At 41.8% G+C, this 27,573-nt stretch overlaps 2 protein-coding genes across 4 annotated transcripts; one reads left to right on the top strand and one right to left on the bottom strand.

The window, feature by feature from the left end:
- Window positions 1-221: 221 nt before the first annotated feature.
- Window positions 222-3,929, bottom strand: LOC139553620 (putative nuclease HARBI1). Of its 3 annotated transcripts, XM_071366153.1 has the most exons (12): window positions 3,563-3,929; window positions 3,207-3,277; window positions 2,943-3,119; window positions 2,791-2,852; window positions 2,622-2,708; window positions 2,493-2,534; window positions 2,251-2,424; window positions 2,135-2,171; window positions 1,482-2,036; window positions 1,297-1,412; window positions 1,089-1,200; window positions 222-994 (listed from the first exon to the last, which is right to left on the bottom strand). In XM_071366153.1, the coding sequence occupies exons 1-9, from the start codon at window positions 3,718-3,720 to the stop codon at window positions 2,008-2,010; spliced, it is 837 nt and encodes a 278-aa protein (XP_071222254.1). In that variant the 5' UTR covers window positions 3,721-3,929; the 3' UTR covers window positions 222-994; window positions 1,089-1,200; window positions 1,297-1,412; window positions 1,482-2,007. The 3 variants fall into 3 exon arrangements, with proteins under 3 accessions (XP_071222254.1, XP_071222253.1, XP_071222255.1); XM_071366152.1 differs by lacking the exon at window positions 1,297-1,412; XM_071366154.1 differs by lacking the exons at window positions 2,791-2,852; window positions 2,943-3,119; window positions 3,207-3,277; window positions 3,563-3,929 and having other exon boundaries at window positions 1,482-2,534.
- Window positions 3,930-4,329: 400 nt separating this feature from the next.
- acp7 (acid phosphatase 7, tartrate resistant (putative)) lies at window positions 4,330-26,006 on the top strand. Its single transcript, XM_071366151.1, has 14 exons — window positions 4,330-4,435; window positions 5,765-5,905; window positions 7,332-7,535; window positions 7,657-7,839; window positions 8,025-8,050; window positions 9,140-9,237; window positions 16,817-16,879; window positions 17,774-17,888; window positions 18,109-18,222; window positions 18,924-18,990; window positions 23,039-23,106; window positions 23,202-23,273; window positions 24,967-25,104; window positions 25,270-26,006. The coding sequence occupies exons 1-14, from the start codon at window positions 4,345-4,347 to the stop codon at window positions 25,333-25,335; spliced, it is 1,446 nt and encodes a 481-aa protein (XP_071222252.1). The 5' UTR covers window positions 4,330-4,344; the 3' UTR covers window positions 25,336-26,006.
- The last annotated feature ends 1,567 nt before the right edge of the window (window positions 26,007-27,573 follow it).

Here is a 27,573-nt window from a genome sequence, read left to right as displayed (position 1 = left end):
GATGTGGGGCATTTCGTGAAATTGTACTTCAGTATGGTTTCATAAACAAAGACATGCTGATGTGCCAGAATATTAAGTATCACATTGTCATAAGTATCAAAACTGTAAAAACAATATGTAGCTTTTCTGCACAAAGAACCAGCCTCATAAACTTATGACTTTATCCTTTTTCTTCAGTGTGGCCCTAGTACTCTGTCATATAAACAAATACACATTCCATATGAATATAAAAACACAATGTGTAACATTATGTTCCTTTATTGAATAAGGACAAAACAAAGCAGGTAAACCATCAGCTCCTTTCGAAACTGAAGTCACAGTGACTCTACAAGATGGAAAGCACAGAATCCAAGCATATTATACAAAATGATACATACACATTCAAAGGTCTGTATATAACACACCCTGCATGTCTGCACACTAAAATAAATGCAGGACAAATCCATACACATCAACTGAACAGACAAATGAATGGATGCAGTAGCCTCCCTGCAGCCTTGTATTACACACAGTATACCGCACAAACATCATAAGAGGCCAAATTCGTCAAAAAACGAACCCAAAAAAACCCAAATTCCTCTGCCACCGCAGGACATATTTAACCAAAATTGAAAGCACACATACTAACTAAAATAATTCAACACATATTGGTCCCTCAGCAGCCGACCACTGTCGTCATCAGGGAAGATTGCCGGATTGTCCCAGTCCATGGCTGGTGGCACTCTGGGGGCCCTCTCCTTCCTCAGGCAGGCCACATTGTGGAGGACAGCACAAGCCACAGTAATATCACATGCCCTAACAGGGCTGACCCTTAATTTGTGAAGGCAGTGAAAGCGTGCCTTCAGGAGGCCAAAGGTCATTTCAACTCTGGCCCTGGTCCTGGCATGGTCATGGTTGTAGGCCTGCTGTGCTTCCTGGGGGTCTGTGAAAGGTGTCAGGAGAAAAGGCTGGCAGCCATACCCCCTGTCTCCCAGCAACACACCAGAGAATTCACCTGTCAACACAAAATCTCATCATTACTACCTCATAAACACAGTGATATTCTTGACACAGCCATGATGGTTATAAATAGGGGTTGTGTGGCTTACCTTGTGATAGGCACTGATAGATTTCAGAGGCCCGAAAGATTCTGGAGTCATGGACTGAGCCAGGCCATTTTGCCACAACATTGCTGATCACACAGTCAGCATTGCAGACCATCTGAAATCATAAGATGAGGAATATTACACCAATCAATGCACATCACTGGCAATGCAGAGTGTTCGTCAATGGACAATATCAAAAAGTTATGTTCACCTGAACATTAATGCTGTGAAAGGATTTCCTATTCACAAAATCGGCCTCATGGGCACCTGAGGGGGCTTTTATCCTTATGTGTGTGCAGTCCACTGCACCAATGACATTGGGGAAACCTGTCACACAAAGTAATGAGTATCCTACTATGTGTTAACAGTTGTCCTGTAATTTGTAGATCCTCTTACCTGCAATCCTATAGAACTCCTCTTTGATGTCACAGAGTCTTCTGTGGCCAGGGAAGGAGATGAAGACATCTGCTAATGCTTTGATAGCCAGACACACACTCCTTATTGTGCGGCAAATTGTGGCCTTGTTCAGCTGTTCTGCATCCCCCACTGAGTACAGGAAGGCTCCACTAGCAAAAAAGCGCAAGGCCACACAAACCATTTGCTCCACACTCAGTGCATGGCTCCGTGCAGTGCGGTGCTTAATCCTGGGACCCAGTAGTCTGCATAGATACCTGATGCCATCTGCAGAAAACCTGTATCTTTCATATAGATGGTCATCAGGGAAGGCCAGTGGGTCCAACCGGTCCCTGAAGACCCTTTCTCGCCTGAAGGCTCTCCTCAGCACAAGTGCTTCTTCATCCACCACATCTCACACGAATGGGCATGCCATTGTCAGAGCAGAAAGGAACACACAATTTTGGGCCTTCATATAGGCTAGTGGCCACACCTGGTGCTGGGGGGGTGGGCAAAAGAGGGCGATGCCTTATAACGATGACTTGGTTGTACTGATTGCTGGGAAAATAAAAAAAACCTTAGAAAGATGCCACCGTCCTGTGTGCTCACAATAAGAGCTCATATGTCATGGCTCACTTGACTTTACGAGAATATACCTAATTTTTTATTTTGAGCTGTGTCATCTTCTTGGAGCTGGGGGAGGAAAGAAAAATAATGATTAATACATTTGTGTTACAGTTAGCATACAGTGTACATTGAAGGCATATCTCACCTCCCTCTCAAGTTTTTTTATTTCAAGGTCCAGTTTCCTAATTGTCCTCTTTTTTATTTCGGACTCCAGTGCAAGATTTTCCATCTTTTTCTTCTTGTACTGAATGTCTATGTCTGCCAGTTCTATTTGGCGCCGGAGGTGGTTGCCATACAACTTTCTGATAGCTTGTGAGCTCTGTGAACACAATACAATTAGCGCAGCTGGAATTTGGCAGGATGTGGTGTCCTTTTATTAATACGCACTATGTTGCCAGGCTGGTTTTCCCACTGTATAGCATCTGGGTCCTGTAAAAGAAATTAGATTTTTTGATTTTGATGAGGACTCCTCACCATTGTAGAGTAAATAGTACTTTCACAGTCTTAACATGATACCTCATGCCTTCTGGAATCCAGAGAGATGGTCTCCTCCTCATCATCGTCTCCATCATGTGCTGTTGCTGCTGCACTGGGGCCTTCACCCTATCACATTTAATTGGATTCATATTGAAGCTAGTAGACAAGACATGCCAGGCCTACAGTATGCCTTTGATGGAGTACTCACTGGATCAGCATCGTCTGGTGCTTGTGCTGGTGGCTCTAACAGGAACACAGTGCTGCCAGACACTGCAAGGCAATAGGTAAACCAAAGTCAGACAGTCCAAATTGATTCAATATGAATGTGGTTGTATCCCATGTAGAGATGGAAGGACATACCTTGAATGAAGCGGGTGGCATCTTGGGAGGAACCTATGCTCGTCTCTTTCCCCCCAGGGATCCCCTCTAAGACGGGCCTGCCTTTATTTAGCTCCAAGGCCATGTCCTCTGCTGGGGTAAGGTCAGCCTTTGGTGACCCACCACCCGTGCCTTGTCTGTGGGTATTCTTTTTCACTGCTAAAACAGTACAGACAATGTGTGAGCAGGCACCTTCTGGGTACAATATATGCTTGTGCTTTGTTAAATATTAGTCAGGGACCATACCATTCTGCAGAATGTTCTTGTATTTGATTTTGACCTGCTGCCATGTCCGTTTTGGCCCGTTCATGTTTAATCTACACACACACACACACACACATTTAATGGAGTCACACTGCAAAAAATTACTTGGTATTTTTGTCTTGTTTTCAGTAAAAATATCAAAACATTTATCATAGCTTTATACAGTGTGATGGAGTTACTTTACACAATTTCACTCATATCTGCAGTGCATTTCAATTAAAAATTTAACCGTTTCATAATTACAGTACAACTGCATTTTTGGAGATGTGAATTAAATATTTGAATTGTAATTGTGATGTTTCAGCGGAGCGGTGAGTGTGTAATTGTGCACTACTTACGCATTCAGGCGGTCTGCAATACTTTGCCACGCTTTTTCTCTTTGCTTTATCACTGTGGCGGTGTTGCCTTTCTTCTTAATTATATCTTTTACCTCCTCGTATGCCTCCATGAGGATTTGTGCTTCCGACGGGGAAAAGTACGCGGCTCTAGTTGCCATGGTAAATCAGTTAATCTGTGATCTGTGGCGGGGTCTATTTGAGTGAGCCGTGAGCGCGCACCTATCCAGGATTGGTTTCACCTGGCTTAATGAATCCGTGTCTGCTCATCCTGGCTTGGTCTTTGTGCAACCAATTAAGCCTGGACGCACATGTTTTGGCTTCATTGAGCTCAGCTGAGTCATTTATCCCGGATGTCTTAATTCTACTTTTGTGCAACAGGCCCCAGTTGAACTATGCTCATGAGGCAAAAAGTACACATTATTTTCAATCAATGTACATCAAAACTCCTCACACACACACAAAGCACTGTAAATGGCTCTGGGAATACCCACAGTGAGAGAGAAAGTACAGCTGTCTGTATAATAACGGATTGAAGGGCTGACGGCCCGAGTGGGAACCTGAATCACACCACATTGAACATACACATACATTTAAAGCTAAATTATTCCTAGGTTTGTCTGTGGCCCGACATACACTATATAGGGAAAGCAGCAGTGTAATCATTACTCCAAACTGTTGTCTGTTAGACAGGTTCAGTAAACAGGGAGGGAACTACCTGAATCTGTCCAACATAAACACACATTTTCGTTGCAAAACAGAACATTTTGCAACTATTTGAAGTAATGATTACACACAAGCTGGGTAAACTGGTTTTACCCACAATTCCTTGCGGGCACATTGTTGTTATTTTGAATAATGACGTAGCCAGAAAAGGTGAGGGCAACGTTGTCTGTCTAGCTAATGTTTTTTTGCCACGTTTGGTTATTTTGCGCATTTCAATTTATAGGAAGCTACTGTACACCTGCAATTACCACGATACATATCTGTTTTACAGTTATCAGCCAGTAAATCCAGCATTGCAGTTAGCATTTGCTGCTGTCTGCTAGTCGCGTTAGCTGTTAACAGCAGCAGCACAGCTGACAAAGAGCTCGGGACAGCAGTAGAATGTAGAAGGATAGCTACAGATGATGAGCACATATAACGTGGCTTGTACTAACACTTCCTCGAACTAACCTACTGTACTAGTTAGCTACCTTGCTAATGCTGCAATCACCTAACGTTACCTGTCAGTGTTGATGTACTTTCTAAGAAGTCATATATTCTGATCTAATGAGGCTGGTTTTGCTATCCTTTTCAGCTTGGTTTCTTAACCCAAACGAAACCCCGGTTCCTTTCCTGAACTGTGACCAGAGACTTTGTTGGGGATTCATTAATAACCTCGTCCCCAGGCTCAAATTGCCGAAATTGCTGGTGGACGTTATTGGGATTTATAAATGCGCTAAATGTACAATAGGCATACTGGATTATTGTTGTCGAACCCCTAGTGTTCAACGTGCTTAGTGCATTCGATTTCAAAATATACATCTTAATTGCTTTAAGTATAGAATTAATAATCTATTTTCGATAACTTTTAGGTTTATCTTGTTCTCATAGTAGATTGGGTCTTTCACTGCTTCACTCTAAAATACTATTTTAAAAGAGAATCATAGTTCACGTTTTTAATAACATATTAAGGCTTGTATAATTTTATGGAGGAGGCAATCAAAGTGATACAGTTCTCATCAGTTAGAAAGCCAATGCAAGAATAGATTAACTCAACGTGAATGACTTGTCCTTTAAATGAGCACACATCAACAATCACAAACAACTTTATTGACTCATCATGCCTTGCCACACTGTATTTGCTGACTTCACAGGTTTGGCTGCTGTTTCATCAGTTTGGTCAACTGATTCTGATTTCCTCATCAGAGACACACTGACTGACTGGCTGACTGTGCAGTACACTAGCACAACTGTAGAAGAACATTTATCTGGCACAGTTTTCTGTAGCCTAATTGAGACAATTTGTATCCTGAAAGGCTGGGTTTCATTTAAGGGAAGCAGAGTCTATTGAGTTTAACTAGCCTACATGTTTTTTATGATATCATGTGACATTGTATGAGAGGGCAACAAAAGTCATGGGACTGCAGACACAGCAGTATATTAGTATACTACCGGTATCCACTTCCTACTGTGTGAATTGCACCTCTCCTTTCCCTTCAGGACTGTGCAGAAGTAGACCAGACAGAGCAAAGATGTCTGTTGTTGGTGCTGTGTTCGTTGCGTTGAGCTTGGCACCCCTGCTAGTGCTTAGTGTTCCTCCCATTGGGACACAGCCTGAGCAGGTGCACATTTCCTATGCAGGTAGGTCTTTGATCTGTTTCCATTCATCTTTAATATAAAAATCTCTATATATGTCCAGGCTTTAACCTGGGGGGCGGTGTTTGAATGTGGTACGTAGTCACGCGAGCAACTGCGGCCCCTCATGATGAATTCAGATTTGTTTGTGTCCCCCACACAAAGTTGCTAATTCCTGGTCTAAAGGCTTGATTCTGTCGACATACTCGAGTCATGGTTCTCTCAGATCAAATGATCAAGAGAGCGGAGAGTGAAGGGCAGTGCCTGTTGCGCACCGCACATCACCCACCTTGAATCTGAGCAGGAGCTATTTAACCATAAACTTAATTGTTTAAAACCTGGACATTTTATGCCATTTTATGAAACATGTCTTACCTTGTTTCAAAGTAGCCTAGCCTAACCAAAATATGACCATAGAAATGTTGAGGAAATTATTTTATAAACACTTAATATGCCATTGAAACCAGCATTTTTCTCAAGTTCTGTTGGTTTTCAAATCAACTTTATGTTATTGTCCAGCAGCCAAAGGCATAATCCTAGTGATGTTAGTAACCCTGCCTGGTTGATGCATCTTTAGATCTCCCCTCTTTCTTAATTTTGTACTGATATTTTAATCTATGTCACATGAAAGCGCTCGTGCGCGAGGTACACTTCTGAGAACAGTGTTTTCCCACTAACTGCATTTTGGAACATTCGCACGTAACTTAAAGCCATGTGCGCATTGTTGAGCTTATAATATGAATAAATAAAACTTTATCAACATTTTAAGCTAAACGGTCTAATCTGTTGCATCAGCCTCATTACTTAAAAATAAATAAAACATGTAATCTGCTGTGGTTGTATGAATTTTGCATCTGTCGTCCCAGAACTGTCCCAGAGTCTGTTTTGAACTGCAGACATATCTTTGATCATCCCAGGGACAACAGGACACCCTTAATTTCGAGCCCTGGTGATTATTTTATAAAGTTATAAAAACTATTTGGTTGTAATTGTAATGTTGCAATATTTTATAGGATACCAAGGGTGGCCAACCATCCCCCAAGAGAGCCTTAAAGGGGCAGTGCTGTATTTTGAGGTTTGAATACTCAAAGAAGCCAATAGGCAGAGTGTAGCCTTCATTTTTATCTGATTCTCTATGGTAAAAAAGATAGTAATTCATTTTATTTTCTAAAGTGGTTCCTTGCATCATACAATGATGTAAAAAGGGTGTTAGACTTTTTTTTTGGGGGGGGGACAAGTGACTTGAGCTTTTGAACAAGTGGTAAAAAAATGTAATGTCAAGCCCTGTGAGCTATTGAACAATCAGCCATTTGAGCGAGTTTCTCCCAGCTTAAGTAAGTGGTTCAGTAAGTATCCAGGGCAGTAACTCTCTCCAGGTGGGCAAGGTGAGCAGCCTGATCTGGCTGGATAACTATGGGGCTTTTCTCCCCAGGGTTCCCTGGCTCTATGGAGATCACCTGGACCACATTCAATGAGACGGAGGAGAGCACCGTAGAGTACGGCCTGTGGGGCGGACGGCTGTTTGAGCTGACAGCCAAGGGCAAAGCTACTCTGTTTGTGGATGGAGGATCAGAGGGGAGGAAGATGTACATGCACAGGGTCACTCTCACTGATCTGAGAACTGCCTCTGCTTATGGTAGGTTTCCATGTTAATAGAACTAGCATGATATATTTAGGCTATGTCTGTTGCCTGTCACATTCGGTCTATGGTCTGTCATCATCATAGTATTTATAGGGGAGTGATTTCTTCCCTGCAGTGTACCACTGTGGCAGTGAGGCTGGCTGGAGTGATGTGTTCTCCTTTACTGCTCTGAATGAGAGCACTAGCTGGAGTCCCAAGTTTGCCATCTATGGGGACATGGGCAATGAGAACCCTCAGTCTCTGGCCAGACTGCAAAAGGAGACCCAGGTCGGGATGTATGATGTCATCCTACACGTTGGTAAGTGGTTAAACTCCCAACTGATTGTCTTAAGTGAATAACCTTATCAATATTGACAATTGTTGATCCTAACTACATAATAACTTGAATCACAGTGGTTTAACATTGTGTTTTACTTTGGGTGTAACATGGAGTGCACTTTGGAGAGGTGATGCATGACCAATATGTGGTTTTGTGTTTTCTAGGGGACTTTGCATATGACATGCATGAGGTAAAATATCTACATATTTTTGTTTCCTGCACATACACACGTTACAACGTCCATCACGGGTCAGCTGGTAGAATGATACACATACCATTTATCTTAAGGACTTTTTCATGAGATTTTCATGAAGTTAAACTATGGGCATAAGGGGGCACACTCAAAGTTAATGGTACCCTCAGGGTAAGATATGAAAGTGGATAATGTCAGCATGAGGCTAGACCTCTTAAGCCCATCTGGGTGTCTGGCTAGATCCATGATGACAGATGAGATAGAGCTACTCTAACCCTGCTCAGTCGTATCCCTAGCGTCCCATTACTATTCATCAGCAGATCATGCCTGGGCCATGGTTAAGACACGCTGCTGTAATGAGCTGCATAGCTGTGAAATGCCTTAATCCTGTGCTGAAAGACTGGAATTAGGGGCATAACACTGAAGTAACCCATGAAGTACAACAGCAGGGCTCTATTCAGCTGAGACAACTAGCTAATGTAGACAGAGGCCATGTTTCCCCAAACCTAACTGGCCAGTCTCACAGTGCCCTTCATAAATACTATGACATCTATTAATCACTAATGGCATACATCAGCTGCTGCCGTTTCCCTAAAATTAAATAGCAATGTTGGTTATGTTGTTCCTTTCATACTTTTCTCAAATATGGAGAAAAATGCTGGACATTATGAGCAGACAACCATAAAAATTAATCGCCGCAATTCATGCTGAGTTTGAGCTGGAATGTCTAACTCTGTTTTGTGGCTTCCTTGATATTATAAATAGAAATTCTTTCTGAAAGCTCATTAAGGGCAATGGCAACTGAAAACCAGAAGATTACCATGCCATCCACCACAGTGTGTTCATAAGCTCAATTGCCACCATTAGAATAGTTGTGAAATCAATGGTTCTAGTTTCATTGGGGTTTTGTTTGGTATGCAAATGGCACATTCCTGAAGCTGTCTGGAAAATTGATTTACAGTACTTTGGCTTTAGATCGTTTAATGTGCTTTTTACTTTTATCCTGTCAGCCTTATTATATCAGGTTTAATTACCACTGAAACTGTGTGTTATGCTGTGGTAAATGACTAAATCTAATTGTTTCAGGACAACGGCAGGATTGGAGATGAGTTCATGCGTCAGATCCAGTCCATAGCTGCCTACGTGCCCTATATGACCTGTCCTGGGAACCACGAGGCTGAATAGTGAGTAGGACCTTATCATGACCCCCTTTACTTATTTACTCCTCTCTCTCTCTCTCTCTCTTGCTCTCTGCTTGTCTGTCATGAGTAGAACCTTATGACCCCCTTTAATTATTTACTTCTCTCTGTTTCTCTCTCTCTTTCACACCCACGCACATGCACACACACACATGCACCAGTCATTTAGTTTAAACTGATGATTAAAACTGACAGTGTTATGAACAGTTTCTAATCTTCATTAACAGTGAGTCAACATGATAGCAGTCGGCTTATTTTCTGCTCACCATTAGCCAATGTTTTCTGCTCCTGGTACATATTTTGGTGCATTCTGTACAGGTCACATCTAATCAATGCTATTATTAAAGGGTTTGGGAAAAATACTCGCTACATGCTGTATTTCTTATTGGTGAGACAGACTGCCAGTCCTCCCCAGACTTGATATCCATAATGTGCTACTGTACTGTACTGTGAGGCAAGGGTAGAAGCTCAGAAAAACAACTTTTTGGTCAGAGTGGAGCAACCACAGCTTTTCCACTATAGAAAACACTTTGGTCAGAGTGGAGCAACCACAGCTTTTCCACTATAGAAAACACTTTGGTCAGAGTGGAGCAACCACAGCTTTTCCACTATAGAAAACACTTTGGTCCGAGTGGAGCAACCACAGCTTTTCCACTATAGAAAACACTTTGGTCAACTCCGCTGTGCCATTGGAACAGATGGGAAGTATTTCAGTTTCTAAGGTCTGGAGGTGTTTCAAGAACCACCGATAACTAAACAAGTAAACCTTGTCCAAAATAAACACTGACTGAGACATCAGTTTCCTATCTTGCATCTAGGTCAACAGAAACTACTGACAGAAACTCACTGAAATGTTGTTTTTGTTTATTTACTACACAATGACTCTCAGACAAAGTCTACTGGTCTGTAATGTTGTTTCTGTGCAGTTCCGAAAAAACAGGCTACTGTATATTATTGACCAAGTTTAGTTTAAATACTCCACTATCATCATGCTCAGTACAACCCTGTCCTTGATGGACAACCTTGATGCCCCCTGGTTATAGGGGTGAATACCAGAGCTTTAGTAGTGGGGATCTTGGTCTAGGCTATCAGCTCAGTGAGGGCTGCATAAAAAGGGCAGGGATTTACAGGCTCAGCCATTTAGTGTCATATCCTGTAACGTGTGTGCATGTCTGTTTCAAATACAATTGTAGTTGTCACGTGCTTCGTAAACAACAGGTGTAGACTAACAGTTAAATGCTTACTCACAGGTCCTTTTCCGACAATGCAGAGAAAGATAATACAGTACCAGTCAAAAGTTTGGACACACCTACTCATTACAGGGTTTTTCTTCATTGTAAAATAATAGTGAAGACATCAAAACTATGAAATAACACATGGAATCATGTAGTAACCAAAAGTGTTAAACAAATATAAATATATTTCATATTTGAAATTCTTCAAAGTAGCCACCCTTTGCCTTGATGAGAGCTTTGCACACTCTTGGCATTCTCTCAACCAGCTTCATGAGGTAGTCACCTGGAATGCATTTCAATTAACAGGTGTGCCTTGTTAAATAGTGGAATTTCTTTCCTTAAAGAGTTTGAGTCAATCAGTTGTGTTGTGACAAGATAGGGGTGGTATACAGAATATAGCCCTATTTGGTAAAATGCCAAGTTCATATTAGTGCAAGAACAGCTAAAATAAGCAAAGATAAATGACTGTTCATCATTACTTGAAGACATGAAGGTCAGTCAATTTGGAAAATTGAAAGTTTCTTCAGGTGCAGTCGCAAAAACCATTAAGTGCTATGATAAAACTGGCTCTCATGAGGACCGCCACAGGAAAGGAAGACCCAGAGTTACCTGCCTAGAATTCTAAATAAACTACAGTGTCACCAGAAAAGCACCCCCATACCATCACACCTCCTCCTCCATGCTTCACGGTTTGAACCACACATGCGGAGATCATCCGTTCACCTACTCTGCGTCTCACAAAAACACAGCGGTTGGAACCAAAAATCTCAAATTTGAACTAGAGTTACCAGTGCAAATAAATGCTTCACAGAGTTCATGTAACAGACACATCTCAACATCAATTGTTCAGAGGAGACTGCGTGAATCAGGCCTTTATGGTCGAATTGCTGCAAAGAAACCACTACTAAAGGACACCAATAATAAGAAGAGACTTGCTTAGGCCAAGAGGCACGAGCAATGGACATTAGACCGCTGGATATCTGTCCTTTGGTCTGATGAGTTCAAATTTGAGATTTTTGGTTCCAACCGCTGTGTTTTTGTGAGACGCAGAGTAGGTGAACGGATGATCTCCGCATGTGTGGTTCAAACCGTGAAGCATGGAGGAGGAGGTGTGATGGTATGGGGGTGCTTTTCTGGTGACACTGTAGTTTATTTAGAATTCTAGGCACACTTAACCAGCATGGCTACCACAGCATTCTGCAGCCATATGCCATCCCATCTGGTTTGCGCTTAGTGGGACTATCATTTGTTTTTCAACAGGACAATGGCCCAACACACCTCCAGGCTTTGTAAGGGCTATTTGGCCAAGAATAAGAGTGATGGAGTGCTGCATCAGATGACCTGGCCTCCACAATCACCTGACCTCAACCCAATTGAGATGGTTTGGGATAAGTTGGACCGCAGAGTGAAGGAAAAGCAGCCAACAAGTGCTCAGCATATATGGGAACTCCTTCAAGACTGTTGGGAAAGCATTACAGGTGAAGCTGGTTGAGAGAATGCCAAGACTGTGCGAAGCTGTCATCAAGGCAAAGGGTGGCTACTTTGAAGAACTGCTAACAGTAGCCTGTTTTTCTTGGCCTTGTCACCTGACATCAGAACCTGATATTAAAAAGCACTACCCTCCAACCTTGGATAACATAGCCTAAAGCCTACTGTCCCCCTCAATCAGATAACACTGTTTTGTTCAGTGGTGCTTGTCAGAACCAATCAAATGATTTATTACTTAAATATTGAAAGTGCGTGGGCTACGGAGAGAAACAAAATGGTGCAGTTTCAGGCCATGTTGCGGAAAGTGATGCGGGCGCTAGCGATGGGGGTGTGTGCTAGTGGGTTTGGACAGTGTGTGATGTAGATGATGTTCGTATGATGTTGTCGTTTGTATGTGTATGTTTTCTATTGTTTAGATAAAAAGTATATAATATTTAAGAACCAACATTTTCAGCAGTTGCCTCTGCTTTTTTATTTATATTTTCTTACCCCAGTAAAAGCAGCGGTGAAAGTAGATGTAATTTATTCCCTGTACGGGATCTACTAAGCACGTGCACACACTTTTTTTTTTACATTACATATAGAATCTCTGTGGGCCTAGTAGTAAAGATTTGTCATTTAACTTAACAAAAATGTATTACCTTTTTAATGTGGCATAAACACAACCATTCAGGGTGTTTTCATCTGATTGTCAAATAATCAAAGGCTCATGTAGGATACCTGCGCACGTTCTCACACTCACAAATTAATTCCAGCTATTTGCACCTGCCATTTGATGAATGTAAAGCAAATTTCAGTGATTATCATTATGCCTACATTTTTTGACTGAATTGATGAGTCTACTGCTGTCTGCGTGCGTCAGTCTCGGCCATTCATCTCTGCCTTGGAAAAATGTCAGTGTTCTCCTGGAGCCACACAGCATTGTAGGGTTTACTGTATACCACCCGTTTTCAAGGGATTTCACTCATTTTTCATGCAGCTGACATCAAGATAAATAATGTTTTAAAAGCCTACAGTTTTCTTTACATTTTAGTTATTGTAATAGGCCCATATTTTATCGGTACACCGTACCCTCAATATTTATTTTGCCAGGACTCGGTACGGGACCGTACTGGTTTACTTTCACCCCTGATAAAAGCAAGTGAGCCGGGCTGACCACGAGTCCTCAGCATTCCAGCTGCATGAGGCCAGCATGTCCACATGAGATGCTAAGGCCCCAGTCAAGAGCGCCTTTGTTCCCCCGCACAATCTATAGTTCAATGGCCCATCTGAGGCAATAGGAAGTGACTGTTGCCATTTCAAACAATGAGCCATGACGTGAATTGATTTTCAGACAGCAATTGTTCCTTTAAGGTTTCAAAAAGCCAGGATTAGGTTGACATCTTGTAGCTCAGACTCATCAGTGAAATGAAAAGGCTGATCTGATTTGTTAGTATGTGTGGTTTCTAAACAGTTTACTTGCAGGGGAAAGTCCTGTTGATTAGGATTATGAATCAGTCCATCCACATTGCATTTGACAAGGTTTAAGCTGGAACATTTCCCTTCAAATTTGTATCTTGATATTATTTTAGGGGAAAATAAATCACACAAGGGAAACAGCCTTTCTAGTTACAAACTATGACTGATTGTATTTGTCACATGCGCCGAATACAACAGGTGTAGGTAGACCTTACAGTGAAGTGCTTACTTACATGCCCTTAACCAACAATGCAGTTAAGAAAATCCCTTAAAAAGTAAGAGATAAGAATAACAAATAATTAAGGAGCAGCAGTAAATAACAATAGCGTGGCTATATACAGGGGGTACCAGTACAGAGTCAATGTGCGCGGGGGCACCGGTGTCGAGCTAATTGAGGTAATTATGTACATGTAGGTAGAGCTATTAAAGTGACTGCATAGATAATAACAGAGTAGCAGCAGCGTTGAAGAGGGTGGGGGCAATGCGGGGACACAATGTAAATTAATGACACAAATAAGCATTTTCAATTGAGCTGATCAAATTTTCCACTGTGTAGAGGAGAAAAAAATAAACACTTCTGAGCGACTGTTTTAGGAAGTTGTAATAATTCCCCTTTAGACATGCACATATATCATTCAGTATACCAAAACAAGTCCATATATTACTGGACCAAATAGAAGTGCTTTTATTACCCCTGTTCTATTTCCATTGTCCAGGGTCTCCTAAAATGTATATTGTTTTATGTATGAGGTAAGAGGTGTCCGCCCATAAGGAGACCTTGCGTCTCGTGTCCATCCAACAAACAGTCAGCTGCTTCCCTGCCTAGCCACCACAAGATGGGGGAATTAACCCATGACTGTGCTCCAGACTAAGTGGCTTTGACTCAGACGTGCTGCTGCTCACAGCGTCTCCCAGTTCTGCATACTGCTGGACATACTGTGGCTTCCTTTCTCAACGACCCAGAATTGTTTGTGATTAAGTATGTTACAGCATTAAAAGGATTATGTCAGAATCTCTGTTGCAAATGGTGGACTGGTCAATTGTAACAGACCGTTCAGTTATTGAGTTATTATCGTAGCTTTGAATTTGACCATGTAATCTTGACCCCAAGGTCAACTTATCCCATTAACTAGAGATTCTCTATGATCCTGATCTTTCCTTTTAATCTCTGACCAGAACTGTCTCTGGTTACCTAACTTTGCATTAGCCCTGTCATCTGACCTCCAGCAACCATACTCAGTCAGGTGGGCCGCTCTGTCCCTGTCTGCCTCTTACATAAGCCAGGAGAGCTATCAGACTCCCCCATCACTTCACCACATACCTTACTGGGTCGTTCCACCAATTCGGTGCCTTTTGAGAAGTATAAGTTGGTTTAAAAAACCTTTGGATTTCACCTAATTTTAACATCCTGCCATAAAGAGCATATATTCAACTTAATAAAAAATGTTTTTTCCCATCTCAAGAGGTTAAATAAAAAAAGGACTATAGTAAGTGCCTATTAAGTGACAAATAAAGTAACATTGTTGACCGTAACAGGGTTGACGACTTCATCTTAAATCAGCCATAAATCCCCATGTGTGCAACCGGGATGGGCATTTTAATGCAAGTTTCACAAAAAAAATGTTTTATTGTTAAAACATTTCTAGTCTGTCTATGGGTAACAGGGTTAATGTGTTATGCTTGACCCACTCAGTTTTCCACCACAAAACACCAGTAAATTGCCAAAAAAGTAATATGCTTTTACACTATGATTTGACTACATGTTCAATGTTTATTTTTATTCAAACGAGAGTTCACGTGACAGGGTTGACCTTAAAATGAGGGACAGATGTAAATGAATCACTAATCACAAGAAATAAATAATCATCTTCAGAAATGACTTAGTCAAAGCAACAAAGTAGCAAGGGCTTTACAATGATGAAAATAGGGAGAAATGCTGGGGTTAAGTGGGTTAAAATCTTCCCAGAAGTTACAGTGTTGACAGAGGGAAATAAAAAACACTTTTGCAAGTCTTTATTCATAAAAAAAAAAAATCTAATTTATTTTATTCCCCATGCAGTGTATATTAAAGGGCACTTTATTTAATATACTTTAACAGGCTTTTAAAATGAAATATTGGTGCACAATTTCTACTTAAAATATCAAAGGGATGCAAAAGACAGTAATTTTGTGGAATGACCCTACTGCTTTCACTGGAAGGAAGATTGGCTCCCAGTTTTATTGGTGAAATTAAAATCTGTAAACCCCTGAAGACAGCTAGCTCTTGGCTTGGCCTGCCGTCGTTAGTGACCGTCTTCCTAGAAAGGCTTTTCCTTTTTGCATGCCGCTTGTTAACACAGGTTTGGCCAATTGAAATATTTAGGAAATGGCACGTGTTTGGGTGGGTGGATAGCACGCCTGCGACTGGTGCTCTCCAAGGCACAAGTCTCGGTTTGGGTCTCATTAGGGGAACCGGTTCGGTCTGTGTGCGTCCCAATCTGGTGGTTCTGGCACTATAATATTGATAAATGACCAGCGGTAGAGGTGGTGGCGTTGTAGGAAATACCGTCTGGTCGTACCCTATCCTGTCTGTAGCAGTGGACTAGTGTAATAAATGGCTGTATTCCATGCAGGTTTAAAGCAGATGCTTTACTTCTGTAGTCAAAGTTGGCTAGATAGGTCATCTCCATGAGGAATGTGACTCAAAGCTATTGTGAGTATGGGATTGGTGGGTGGGAGAGGTAACGACCACGATTGGCTAGCATCTACAAAAAATGTCAGTGTCATTGTGTAATGAATCTTTCTGTAGTATGTATTCTGAATAGCTGTCTAAGATTAGCCTTGTTTATGTCACAAAGTGCAAATGAACAGGTTCTAAGATCTGGGTTGAGCAGGTGGTGTGAAAGACCAGACAATAGGGTTGTTTGATTCCAGTTTAACTTTGTCAATGCATGGTTTTACAAAAATACACTTTAGGTTTCCAATATACATCAAGTTCAATTTATTTCAGTTCAGATTCAAGTCATTTAGCCAAATAAATTATCCACTTTTTGTTCAAACCAATGCAAAGTAATAATTTCAGTCAATTACACAAACCTAATAAACAGAAAGTGACCCAGTCCCAAGGCAGGTGTCCAGGTTTCTTCAAGTTCCTGTGGGCGGCTGCCTGGAAGCAAAATAAGAGTTTTTTAAAGGGAAAATAATCAACCAATGCCAATGCCAGCTTGGTGAAAATTAAAACCAATTTGTCACACCTGTGACATTTACGAGTACTGACAAGGGAACCACATGATGATAGAACTAATGTTTCTGGCACTAAATATCTCACCTGAGGTATTTAAGGCACCTAGATGGAACACTACAGTCCATGCATCTCATTAGCCGAACCCGTTCTGTTTTCACAGCAACTTCTCCAACTACAGGAACCGCTTCAGCATGCCAGGACAGACTGAGAGTCTATGGTACAGGTAAGGGAGCATCTACCACACACACATTTACCCTCTACTGTATAGAAGTGGTCATTGATGAAAGTAAACTCACCCCAAAATGATTTGGCCGAAGAGAGGGGAGCTCTAACTAGCATCCCCTTTGGAACACTTTGGTTCAGTCTGAGTGAAAGGGCCGACTGCACAAAGGAGCCATACATCCGATCTGTGGCAGGCTCATAACACACAGGCCATTCTCTGAGGCAGTAAGATAAAACCTCCTAGACCACAGACCTGCCCCTCACTCCCCTGGCTCAGGCTAAAGAAGGGATGAGGCCCCTTCTTTCCAGCACCTGCACAGCACGCAGGACTGGGGTGATGCCTGAGGAGACAGACATGGACATGAGGGACATAAATGTTGCTAAGGATCCGCAAAGACTATGGCTACGCCGACCCGCAAGCCACTGCGGCCCCCCTTGATGAGCTCAGATTCTTTGTCCCCCACCCCGATTAAAGTTGCCCATCCCTGCACTAAATCTTGTCCAATTTAGCTGTGAGCTAGCCACATACAGAATGGCTCTCTCCTGGTCCCCCACTCTGCCAGCTAACGTGCAATCATAGGGCTCTCACGGTCACTACCCACATCCCTTCCATTGGAAAAAAAGATAGCTAGTAATGTTTGAGAGATTGTACCGTAAAATAGCAGTGATGACACAGCACTATTTTCTTTGTTTGTGCAATGTATCAAAAGGTAATATGCATGCCATGTAGCCTATTACATAATGCAAGTTAGTTAAATTTGCATCCTTCACATGCTCCTTTGCAAATGTTCCTTTGGGGAAAGTCTTTCACTATAGACTAAGTATGTGTCCGTATCAGTAGTTTGTTTACTTTGGATGGTCAAGGCTTTTGATCGTTTGTATGCTCTGTCCTCAGCTGGAATGTAGGATCAGCCCATATCATTTCTCTCTCCACTGAGATTTACTTCTTTCTTGATTATGGTGTGGACCTCATCTTCAAGCAGTACGAGTGGCTTAAAAATGACCTTGAGGTAAGGTACTTCATTTACAGTGCCAGTATTAGTGAAGCCATTTGTCGCATCTCTGGACAACTGAACCTGGCAGTGACAGTAATGCCCTTTTTAGTAGTATTTCTTGAGTAATAAACTTTGGTGTCCTAAACAGTACAAACACACACATGTGCGCCCACACACACGTGCATGTGCACACACACAGCGATGTGACTCATTCTCTTGTCTGATCCTCTCTCAGGAGGCCAACAAGCCAGAGAACCGAGCAGAGCGCCCCTGGATCATCACTATGGGACACAGACCCATGTACTGCTCTAACAACGACAAAGACGACTGCACCCAGTTTGAGAGCTATGTATATACGGCACAAAACACCTCACTGATTAGAGAGAGAGGGGGGTCAATTACATGGATGGATGATTATACCCTCTGTATTAGTTGTGAAATTGAATGGTATTCTTGGATGTAAGAATTAATTGACAATTTGCTTTCAGCAAGTGAACTTCCACAGCAACTAGTGTTAATATGTACAGGGGTTTTAGAGTCTCTGACCAAATCTGAGCAACTGGCCAAACATCCTCTGTACTGATCATAAGTGAAGTTTTACAAGCAGAAGTAACTCCCTGCTCCCCCTCAGTGCAACTATTTACTCATTACATGTTGATTGCTGTTATTTTCTGACCAAGTAGGCTCTATCACTCTTTTAATACGCTTTATAACACTTGGCCCTGATTTACTTGACATAGCATTGATAGATGTGTGAAGAACAGCTAGGCTGTGTCCCAGAGAACTATTCTATGTTAAATACAAGCATTTACAGGATTTGTTTTCTGCTCCGTTGCTGGAGACATGAATTGCCGTGTCTGACTAAAACTGTCAACGTCTGAGGCATCTGGCTAGTCCACATTAGCCCTGAAGCACAGTTTCCATTCAGACCTGTTGCATTCAGCACTTGGCATGGGTAAGGAGTGACAGCCTGGCATGGACATGAGGGTGATATCCGATGACGTTTCTGATCCTAATCCCAGCATGCTCTGTGTCTCTGCTCTGTTTCAGGTCCGCCTCGGACGGAATGACACAAAACCGCCAGCGCCAGGTCTGGAGGATCTATTGTATCTATACGGTATGGTCTCCATTTTACACAACAGAACTGTGCTCTAATAGTTGTTACCGTCACAAATCTGTCCTCTCAGACAGACTAACGTCCCAGCACTCGGCTTGAACAGAGTAATCCAAAAACGTTTCCTTTATTACAACAGCAGACCATTATCCAAATGTTTTTCAATGTTACATTTCTCTCGCTTGTTGGTTGTGTTTCTTGAGTGGAACTCTTATACTTAGTGCTCTTTGAATAGCAAACGTGAGTAAATAGGTAAAACATGTGAGGTATGTTCTATGGGGTTCATTAATTAAAATGGTCATAATGCACCTTTTCATGGCTATATTGTATAATACAATGAAAAGGCCTGAGGATCCCGCAGTTGCTCCTAGTCCTTTGTGTTGCTGTCCATAGTCTTTGTAGATAGGCTTGGGTGGTATCCAGATTTTCATACCATTTCTGTACCAAAAACGTGTTAAACAAATCAAAATGTATTTGAGATTCTTGAAAGTAGCCACCCTTTGCCTTGATGACAGCTTCCCACACTCTTGGTATTCTCTCAACTAGCTTCATGAGGGAGTCACCTGGAATGCCTGGAATGCATTTAAATGAACAGGTGTGCATGGTTAAAAGTTCATTTGTGGAATTTCTTTGAGCCAATCAGTTGTATTGTGACAAGGTAGGGTTGGTATACAGAAGATAGCCCTATTTGGTAAAAGACCAAGAACAGCTCAAATAAGCAAAGAGAAATGACAGTCCATCATTACTTTAAAACACGGTCAGTCAATCCGGACAATTTCAAGAACTTTGAAAGTTTCTTCAAGTGCAGTCGCAAAAACCATCAATCTATGATAAAACTGGCTCTCATGACGACCGCCACAGGAGAGGAAGACCCAGAGTTTCCTCTGCTGCAGAGATAAGTTCATTAGTTAGCTGCACCTCAACTTACAGCCCAAATAAATGCTTCACAGAGTTCAAGTAAGAAACATCTCGACATCAACTGTTCAGTGACTCAAGCCTTCATGTTTGAATTGCTGCAAAGAAACCACTACTAAAGGACACCAATAAGAAGAGACTTGCTTGGGCAAAGAAACACAAGCAATGGAGATTAGACTGGTGGAAATCTGTCCTTTGGAGGTGTATTGGTGTGGGGATGCTTTGCTGGTGACATTGTTTGTGATTTTAAATAGCATTCAAGGCACACTTAACCAGCATGGCTAGCACAGCGATACGCCATCCCATCTGGTTGGCGCTTAATGGGACTATCATTTGTTTTTAAACCAGACCATGACCCAACACGCCTCCAGGTTGTGTAATGGCTATTTGACCAAGGAGAGATGGAGTGTGCATCAGATGACCTGGCCTCCACAATCACCCAACCTCAACCCAATTTAGATGGTTTGGGATGAGTTGGACCGCAGAGTGAAGGAAAAGCAGCCAACAAGTGCTCACCTTCAAGACTGTTGGAAAAGCATTCCAGGTGAAGCTGGTTGAGAGAATGCCAGGAGTGTGCAAAGCTGTCATCAGGGCAAAGGGTGGCTACTTTGAAGAATCTCAAATATAAAATATATTTTGATTTAACACTTTAGTTAACTACATGATTCCATATGTGTTATTTCATAGTAGAACAATAGTAAAGTCATCAAAACTATGTAGAAAATAGTAAAACTAAAGAAACCCTTGAATGAGTAGGTGTATCCAAACATTTGACTGGTACTGTGTGTGTATTATTGGATAAGTATTCAACCCTGTGAGTCAATGCATGTTAGAATCACCGTTGGCAGTGATTGCTGCTGTGAGTTTTTCTGGGCAAGTATCTAAGAGTTTTCCATACCTGGATTGTTCTACATGTGCTTTTTTTTGCTTCATGCTCTGTCAAATTGGTTGTTGAAAAAATGGCAGCAGTTTTACGGGCGCCCAACCAACACCATAGTACCCTCAAAACTCATCACTAAGCTAAGGATCCTGGGACTGAACACCTCTCTCTGCAACTGGATCCTGGACTTCCTGACGGGCAGCCACCAGGTGGTGAGGGTAGGTAGCAACACATCTGCCACGCTGATCCTCAACACTGGAGCCCCTCAGGGGTGCATGCTCTGTCCCCTCCTATAATCCCTGTTCACCCACGATTGCATGGCCAGGCACGACTCCAACACCATCATTAATTTTGCAGACGACACAACAGTGGTAGGCCTGATCACCGACAACGACGAGACAGCCTATAGGAAGGAGGTCAGAGACCTGGCCAGGTGGTGCCAGAATAACAACCTATCCCTCAACGTATACAAGACTAAGGAGATGATTGTGGACTACAGGAAAAGGAGGATCGAGCACGCCCCCATTATCTAACCGGTGCCCCTGCACATTGGCTAACCGGACTATCTGCATTGTGTCCTGCCACCCACCACCCGCCAACTCCTCTTTTACGCTACTGCTACTATTTGTTTATCATATATGCGTAGTCACTTTAACCATGCCTACATGTACATACTACCTCAATCAGCCCGACTAACTGGTGCCTGTATATAGCCTGGCTACTGTTTTAGCCTCGCTACTGTATATAGCCTCGCTACTGTTATTTTTCACTGTCTTCTTTACTGTTGTTTTTATTTCTTTACTTATCTATTGTTCACCTAATACCTTTTTTTAACTTAAAAATTGCTTTGTTGGTTAGAGCCTGTAAGTAAGCATTTCACTGTAAGGTCTACCTACACCTGTTGTATTCGGCACAGGTGACAAATACACTTTGATTTGATTTGTTGGTCATTGCTAGACAACCATTTTCAGGTGTTGCTATAGATTTTTCAAGCAGATTTAAGTCAACTGTAACTCAGGAATCTTCACTGTCTTGGTAAGCAACTCCAGTTTAGATTTGGCCTTGTTTTAGGTTATTTTCCTGCTGAAAGGTGAATTCATCTCCCCGTGTCTGGTGGAAACCTGGTTCAGTCTACTTTTCTTGTAGGATTTTTGCCTGTCCTTAGCTCTTTTCAGTAAACATTTTTTTTAACCTGGAACAACTCCCCAGTCCTTAACAATTACAAGCATACCCATAACATGATGCAGCCACCACTATGCTTGAACATATAGAGTGGTACTCGGTAATGTATTGGATTTGCCCAAAACATAACAGTTTGTATTCAGGACAAAAAGGGAATTGCTTTGCCACATTTTCTTTAGTGCCTTGTTGTGACCAGGATGCATGTTTTAATAAAATAATTGATTCTATACAGGTTTCCTTTCACTCTGTCAATTATGTTAGTTTTGTGGAGTAACTACAATGTTGATCCATCCTCAGTTTTCTCCTATCACAGCCATTAAAATCTAACTGTTTTAAAGTCACCCTTGACCTCAAGGTGAAATCCCTAAGTGGTTTCCTTCCTCTCCGGCAAATTAATTAGGGAGGACTCCTGTATCTTTGTCGTGACTGGGTGTATTGATGCACCATCCAAAGTATAATTAATTGCTTCACCACGCTCAAAAGTATATTCAATGTCTGTTTTTAAAATGTTTACCCATCTACCAGGTTTCCTTTTTTGCGAGGCATTGGAAAACCTCAATGGTCTTTGTGGCTCAATCTGTGTTTGAAATGTACTGCTTGACTGAGTGACCTTACAGATAATTATATGTATGGGGTACAGAGATGAGGTAGTCATGTTATTGCACACTCTATGCAACTTACTGTATGTGACTTAAGTACATTTTTAATCCTGAATTGATTTAGGCTTGCCATAAAATAAGAAAGAGGTTGAATTATTATTGACTCAAGGCTTTTCATTTGACATTTGTGGACCTTTCTAAAAACGTAATTACACTTTGACATTATACAGACTGTGCACCTGCAATTTGATGAGTGGAAAGAGGCATTGGTTACATAACACCTTAACATAATTCCATTGACATTATGGGACATTGTAATTATTATTTTTTTAATCAGGATGTAACAACAAAATGTGGAATGTCAAGGCTGTGGTATTTGTATTGAAAATCATGCTATATGTATATTGCCCAGGCTTATAGTAGGTAAGTACTGTATCAAAATTGTCATATCAACTAATGCGACATCTTCTTCCAGGAGTGGACCTGGAGCTGTGGGCCCATGAACACACATATGAGAGGTTGTGGCCTGTCTATGGCTACAAGGTCAGTTCCCATGTGAATAATCACTACATCACACACTCTCCATGTCATCAGTGTTTTGTCAGACTGAAGAGCCTTTATTAATGTTCCTCTTCCAGGTCTTCAATGGGAGCATCGAACAGCCTTATGTAAACCCCAAAGCCCCAGTACATATCATCACAGGCTCTGCTGTAAGTAGACCACTGCTTTGACCTCTCCCTTTTCAGTCAATGGGTGGTGTGCTGTGGTGTATAAATGCAGTCAACAAAGCAGGACACTCTTGGTCATCCAACCACACATGAGTTGGTTATCCCCCATATCAAAGTGGTGTCAGGACCGCACCAGAGCCTCAGTCCTGTTCCAAATGTCAGATGCCTGAGAATGAGCTTTAGGGAGGCATGTGGCTCTCCACAAACAACATGAACCTTTGTTTGAAAACAGGACACTATAGACTATCAAAGGACTGTGAAGTAGCATACAGTGCTTAGTGAAAGTCTACACAGCCTTGCAGTTTTAATATTTTGCTACCTAAAATTTATTTTTAGATTTTTTTCACTGATCTACACAACCTCCACATTTTCCAAGTAAAATACTTTTTCTCAAATAACAAGTCTTAATTGCAAAGGTCTTCACACCCCTTGCTGAGGTACATCTAAATAAGTTTAGGAGAAAATATTTTCATACAAAATCATATTTGTTGAATGAGGTCTATCTGTTTGCAAAAGTAGTGGTTCTCATGATTTTAGTTATTGTGTCTAAGTTCCCTTGGTTAGTGAATGTCTAACAATTCAACAGCAAAGCCACCAATGAGCATTAAAAGCATGTCTGGGAAACATTTTTAAACAGGAATAGATCAGGGGAGGATAAGAAATGATTCCAATAACTTTTTGGCCTAAATTTAAAACCTTCAGGTTTGGGTTAAAAGGATCGGATCCTTTTTTTTTCCAGTTTTCACCTAAAATGACATACCCAAATCTAACTGCCTGTAGCTCAGGATCTGAAGCAAGGATATACATATTCTTGATACCATTTGAAAATAAATACTTTGGAGTTTGTGGAATTGTGAAATTAATGTAGGAGAATATAACACATTAGATCTGGTAAAAGATAATACAAAGAGAAACAAAACAAGCGTTTTTTTTGTACCATCTTTGAAATGCAAGAGAGGCCATAATGTATTATTCCAGCCCAGGTGCCATTTAGATTTTGGCCACTAGATGGCAGCAGGGCATGTGCAAAGTCTTAGACTCATCCAATGAACCATTGCATATCTGTTCATAATGTTGTATCAAGACTGCTCAAATGTGCCTAATTGGTTTATTAATACATTTTCAAGTTCATAACTGTGCACTCTTCTCAAACAATAGCATAGTATTCTTTCACTAATAGCTACTGTTAATTGGACAGTACAGTTAGATTAACAAGAATTTAAGCTTTCTGCCCATATCAGATATGTCTGTCCTGGGAATTTTTTTGTTACTTACTACCTCAGGCTAATATGATTAGCATATGTTAGCTCACACCGATCCTGTAGAGGCTAAATGCAATATAACATATTAGAGTGAAACCCTCTGTATTTTCAGGTATTGTGGAGGCAGCATCATGTTATGGGTATGCTTGTCACCGGGAGGGACTGGGTTTGTCATGATCAAAATAAAGATGAAAGTAGCAAAGCCCAGGTAAAAAGTTAGAGGAGAACGTTCTAAATACCTAACCCTGCTGGACAATTTGGTTTTACTGTAGAAAATGTTCTTTAGGGGGAAGAACATGTTATGTAATCTCCTTTTTTTTTCACTTCAAGTCAGCAAAATCTGAACTGTGCAAGGGGTGTTTAGACTTTCACTTGGCACTGTAGGATGGCTTGTACATATCTGGTCTTTTCAGGGCTGCCGTGAGAATCATGATCCGTTCGTCCCTAATCCGAGGGACTGGAGTGCCTTCCGCAGTACAGATTATGGATACACCCGCATGCAGGTGCACAACACCACCCACCTGTACCTGGAACAGGTCTCCGATGACCAGGTGAGCAGAGAGGGAAGTCCTCAGTTCTATAACTATGAAGTGGATGATCTTCTCCAATCTCTTACTGATATGTAATACACTTCATGGGGAAAAAAACAAGTCTTTGCACTGTTCATTCAGTTTTGTTGGCTCAGTGATAAAGGAGAATGCCTCTTTGTCGTTCAGTATGGTAAGGTGATCGACAGCATCTGGGTGGTGAAGGAAAAACACGGCTTCTCAGCCTGGTTCTGAAGACCCCAAGAACCCCAGCCAATCAAATCAACATCTCTTCTCAGGAAATGCACTTTGAAACCTAATCATGGTGAACTGCACTGTTGACTGCTATCAAACCAATCATAGGAAAATTATTATTTTCCAAATAATGGAAATCTTTGCAAACAGGCCCATCCGTGGAGGACCATTAGGGATTAGACACACGTTTCAGATTGGGAGGAAAAGCGAATCTTCAGATTTCAAACTGTCTGCTCATATTTATGCTGTCTACTGTTGGTTATTCAAGCATCAAGATGAAATCAGTGAATTAGCTGAGTACAGTGGGAGAGGCCCAAACCTGAGGTGACAGTTATTTCATACAGTAGATCACAATCATAACTCTGTACATCTTAGTTTCATTCAAATGGACACAATGTGGTTAGTTTCCCCTGAAAAATGGTTGTAAGGGGCTTACATTTTATAACAGTCTACTCATATTGCTACCTAGATTTGTATGTATCTGTTAAATGTTTAACATAAAATTTTTATATTGTTAGTGAGAAAGGAACAAACAAACTGTTGTTTAAAGCACCAATAGAAAAATACTGATTCAATGTAAATCGTCTTATTTTACTGTCTTGTTATTAAGAATGGTACTGTAAAACAAGGCATCGGACTTTTAACTATATCAATAAATCCTGTCTTTCCAAGTGTATTTGAGTTTCTCCAGAAGCAGCAGGCACCCGGCAGGCCATCTCAAACAAACAATGGGCTCCTTTAACTCAACCTGCCCTGAGTCCTCACAGGCACACTAAGGGATAGTACCACCAGGCCATATCCTATCTGCTGCACCAAGCACGTTTTCCACTGGCCAAGACCTGGAAATATGTTTAAAAGATCAAGTCTCTCATCATTCCATCAAGATGACTGATCCTTACTTGGCGAGTCTAAAACGCTGCAGCCTCAGTTGACTTGTCCAACACAACAACAGTCAGGAGCTGCATGCTGACTGGGATGGTTACTGGCAGCCCACCAGCCCAACTCAATGTGTGTTTGAGCTAACAGACTCCAGCTGTTAAAATGCAGTACATGACAAAATAGGTACTGTACCGTAACCCGTACATAACCATTCTGCCAAGTGAATAAATACAAATAAAGTCCCTGTAAATTGAAAAGGTTTTACAACTCGTCACCTGGATCAACAGCCAAATGTTTAAAAAAGGAAGCCGTTAACATCACAGTATGGGGCTTTAAAGGTAGCTACACAGGAAGTTGAAGTTACACATTGCACACATGCAGTGGCTGCTGCGCTACTGGTGGTATTCAGTCACTACACGTAGGAGGTTGTTAATTTACTGAGCCCAACAGTAGCTCAGAGTTAGAGGTCGTCTGAGGCCTGGGTCATCGAACAGTACGTGCCCATTTCCTAGCCTAGTGCGCATGCCTCCTGTTAATTGACAGTTTTACTACCTTACATTATCTGTCTTTGGTTGCAACACTCACTACCGAGTTCCATACTGCCTCTGGAAGCACTGTTTGTCGGGAGCTTCATGAAATGGGCTGATAGGGCCGAGCAGCACACAATCCTAAGATCGCCAAGCGTTGGCTGGAGTGGTGTAAAGCTCGCCGCCATTGGACTCTGGAGCAGTGGAAACGTGTTCTCTGGATTGATGAATCACTCTTCACTATCTGGCAGTTCAATGAACGAATCTGGATTTGGTGGATGCCAGGAGAATGCCTCCTGTCCCAATGCATAAAGTTTGGTGGAGGAGGAATAATGGTCTGGGAATATTTTTCATGGTTCGGGCTAGGCCCCTTAGTTCCAGAGAAGGGAAATCTTAACGTTACAGCATACAATGACATTCTAGATGATTCTGTGCTTCCAACTTTGTGCCAAAAGTTTGGGGAAGGCCCTTTCCTGTTTCAACATGACAATGCCCCCTTGCACAAAGCAAAGTTCATACAGAAATGGTTTGTCAAGATCGCTGTGGAAGAATTTGACTGGCCTGCACAGAACCCCGACCTCAACCCCATCGAACACCTTTGGGACGAATTGGAACACCGACTGCGAGCCAGGCCTAATCGCCCAACGTCAGTGCCTGACCTCACTAATGCTCGTGGCTGAATGGAAGCAAGTCCCCGCTGCAATGTGGAACGCCTTCCCAGAAGAGTGGAGGCTGTTATAACAATAGGGGGTAAAAACTCCATATTAATGAATGTTTGACGAGCAGGTGTCCACATACTTTTGGTCATGTAGCGTATTTCAGTCATAGTAGG

Source organism: Salvelinus alpinus, chromosome 25 (assembly GCF_045679555.1).
Source record: "Salvelinus alpinus chromosome 25, SLU_Salpinus.1, whole genome shotgun sequence".
NCBI classification, from domain to species: domain Eukaryota; kingdom Metazoa; phylum Chordata; class Actinopteri; order Salmoniformes; family Salmonidae; genus Salvelinus; species Salvelinus alpinus.
The sequence above is the reverse complement of the archived record's forward strand: the minus strand, read 5'-3'. Positions and strand labels throughout refer to the sequence as shown.

Coding starts and splice junctions, on each gene's coding strand:
- acp7 (XM_071366151.1), top strand. CDS start 4,345: ATGATTACACACAAGCTGGGTAAACTGGTTTTACCCACAATTCCTTGC. Junction 23,107..23,201: donor GGCCTGTCTATGGCTACAAG/GTCAGTTCCCAT, acceptor TTCCTCTTCCAG/GTCTTCAATGGGAGCATCGA. Junction 23,274..24,966: donor ATATCATCACAGGCTCTGCT/GTAAGTAGACCA, acceptor TGGTCTTTTCAG/GGCTGCCGTGAGAATCATGA.
- LOC139553620 (XM_071366153.1), bottom strand. CDS start 3,720: ATGGCAACTAGAGCCGCGTACTTTTCCCCGTCGGAAGCACAAATCCTC. Junction 3,278..3,562: donor ATTGCAGACCGCCTGAATGC/GTAAGTAGTGCA, acceptor GTGTGTGTGTAG/ATTAAACATGAACGGGCCAA. Junction 2,853..2,942: donor TGCCACCCGCTTCATTCAAG/GTATGTCCTTCC, acceptor ATTGCCTTGCAG/TGTCTGGCAGCACTGTGTTC.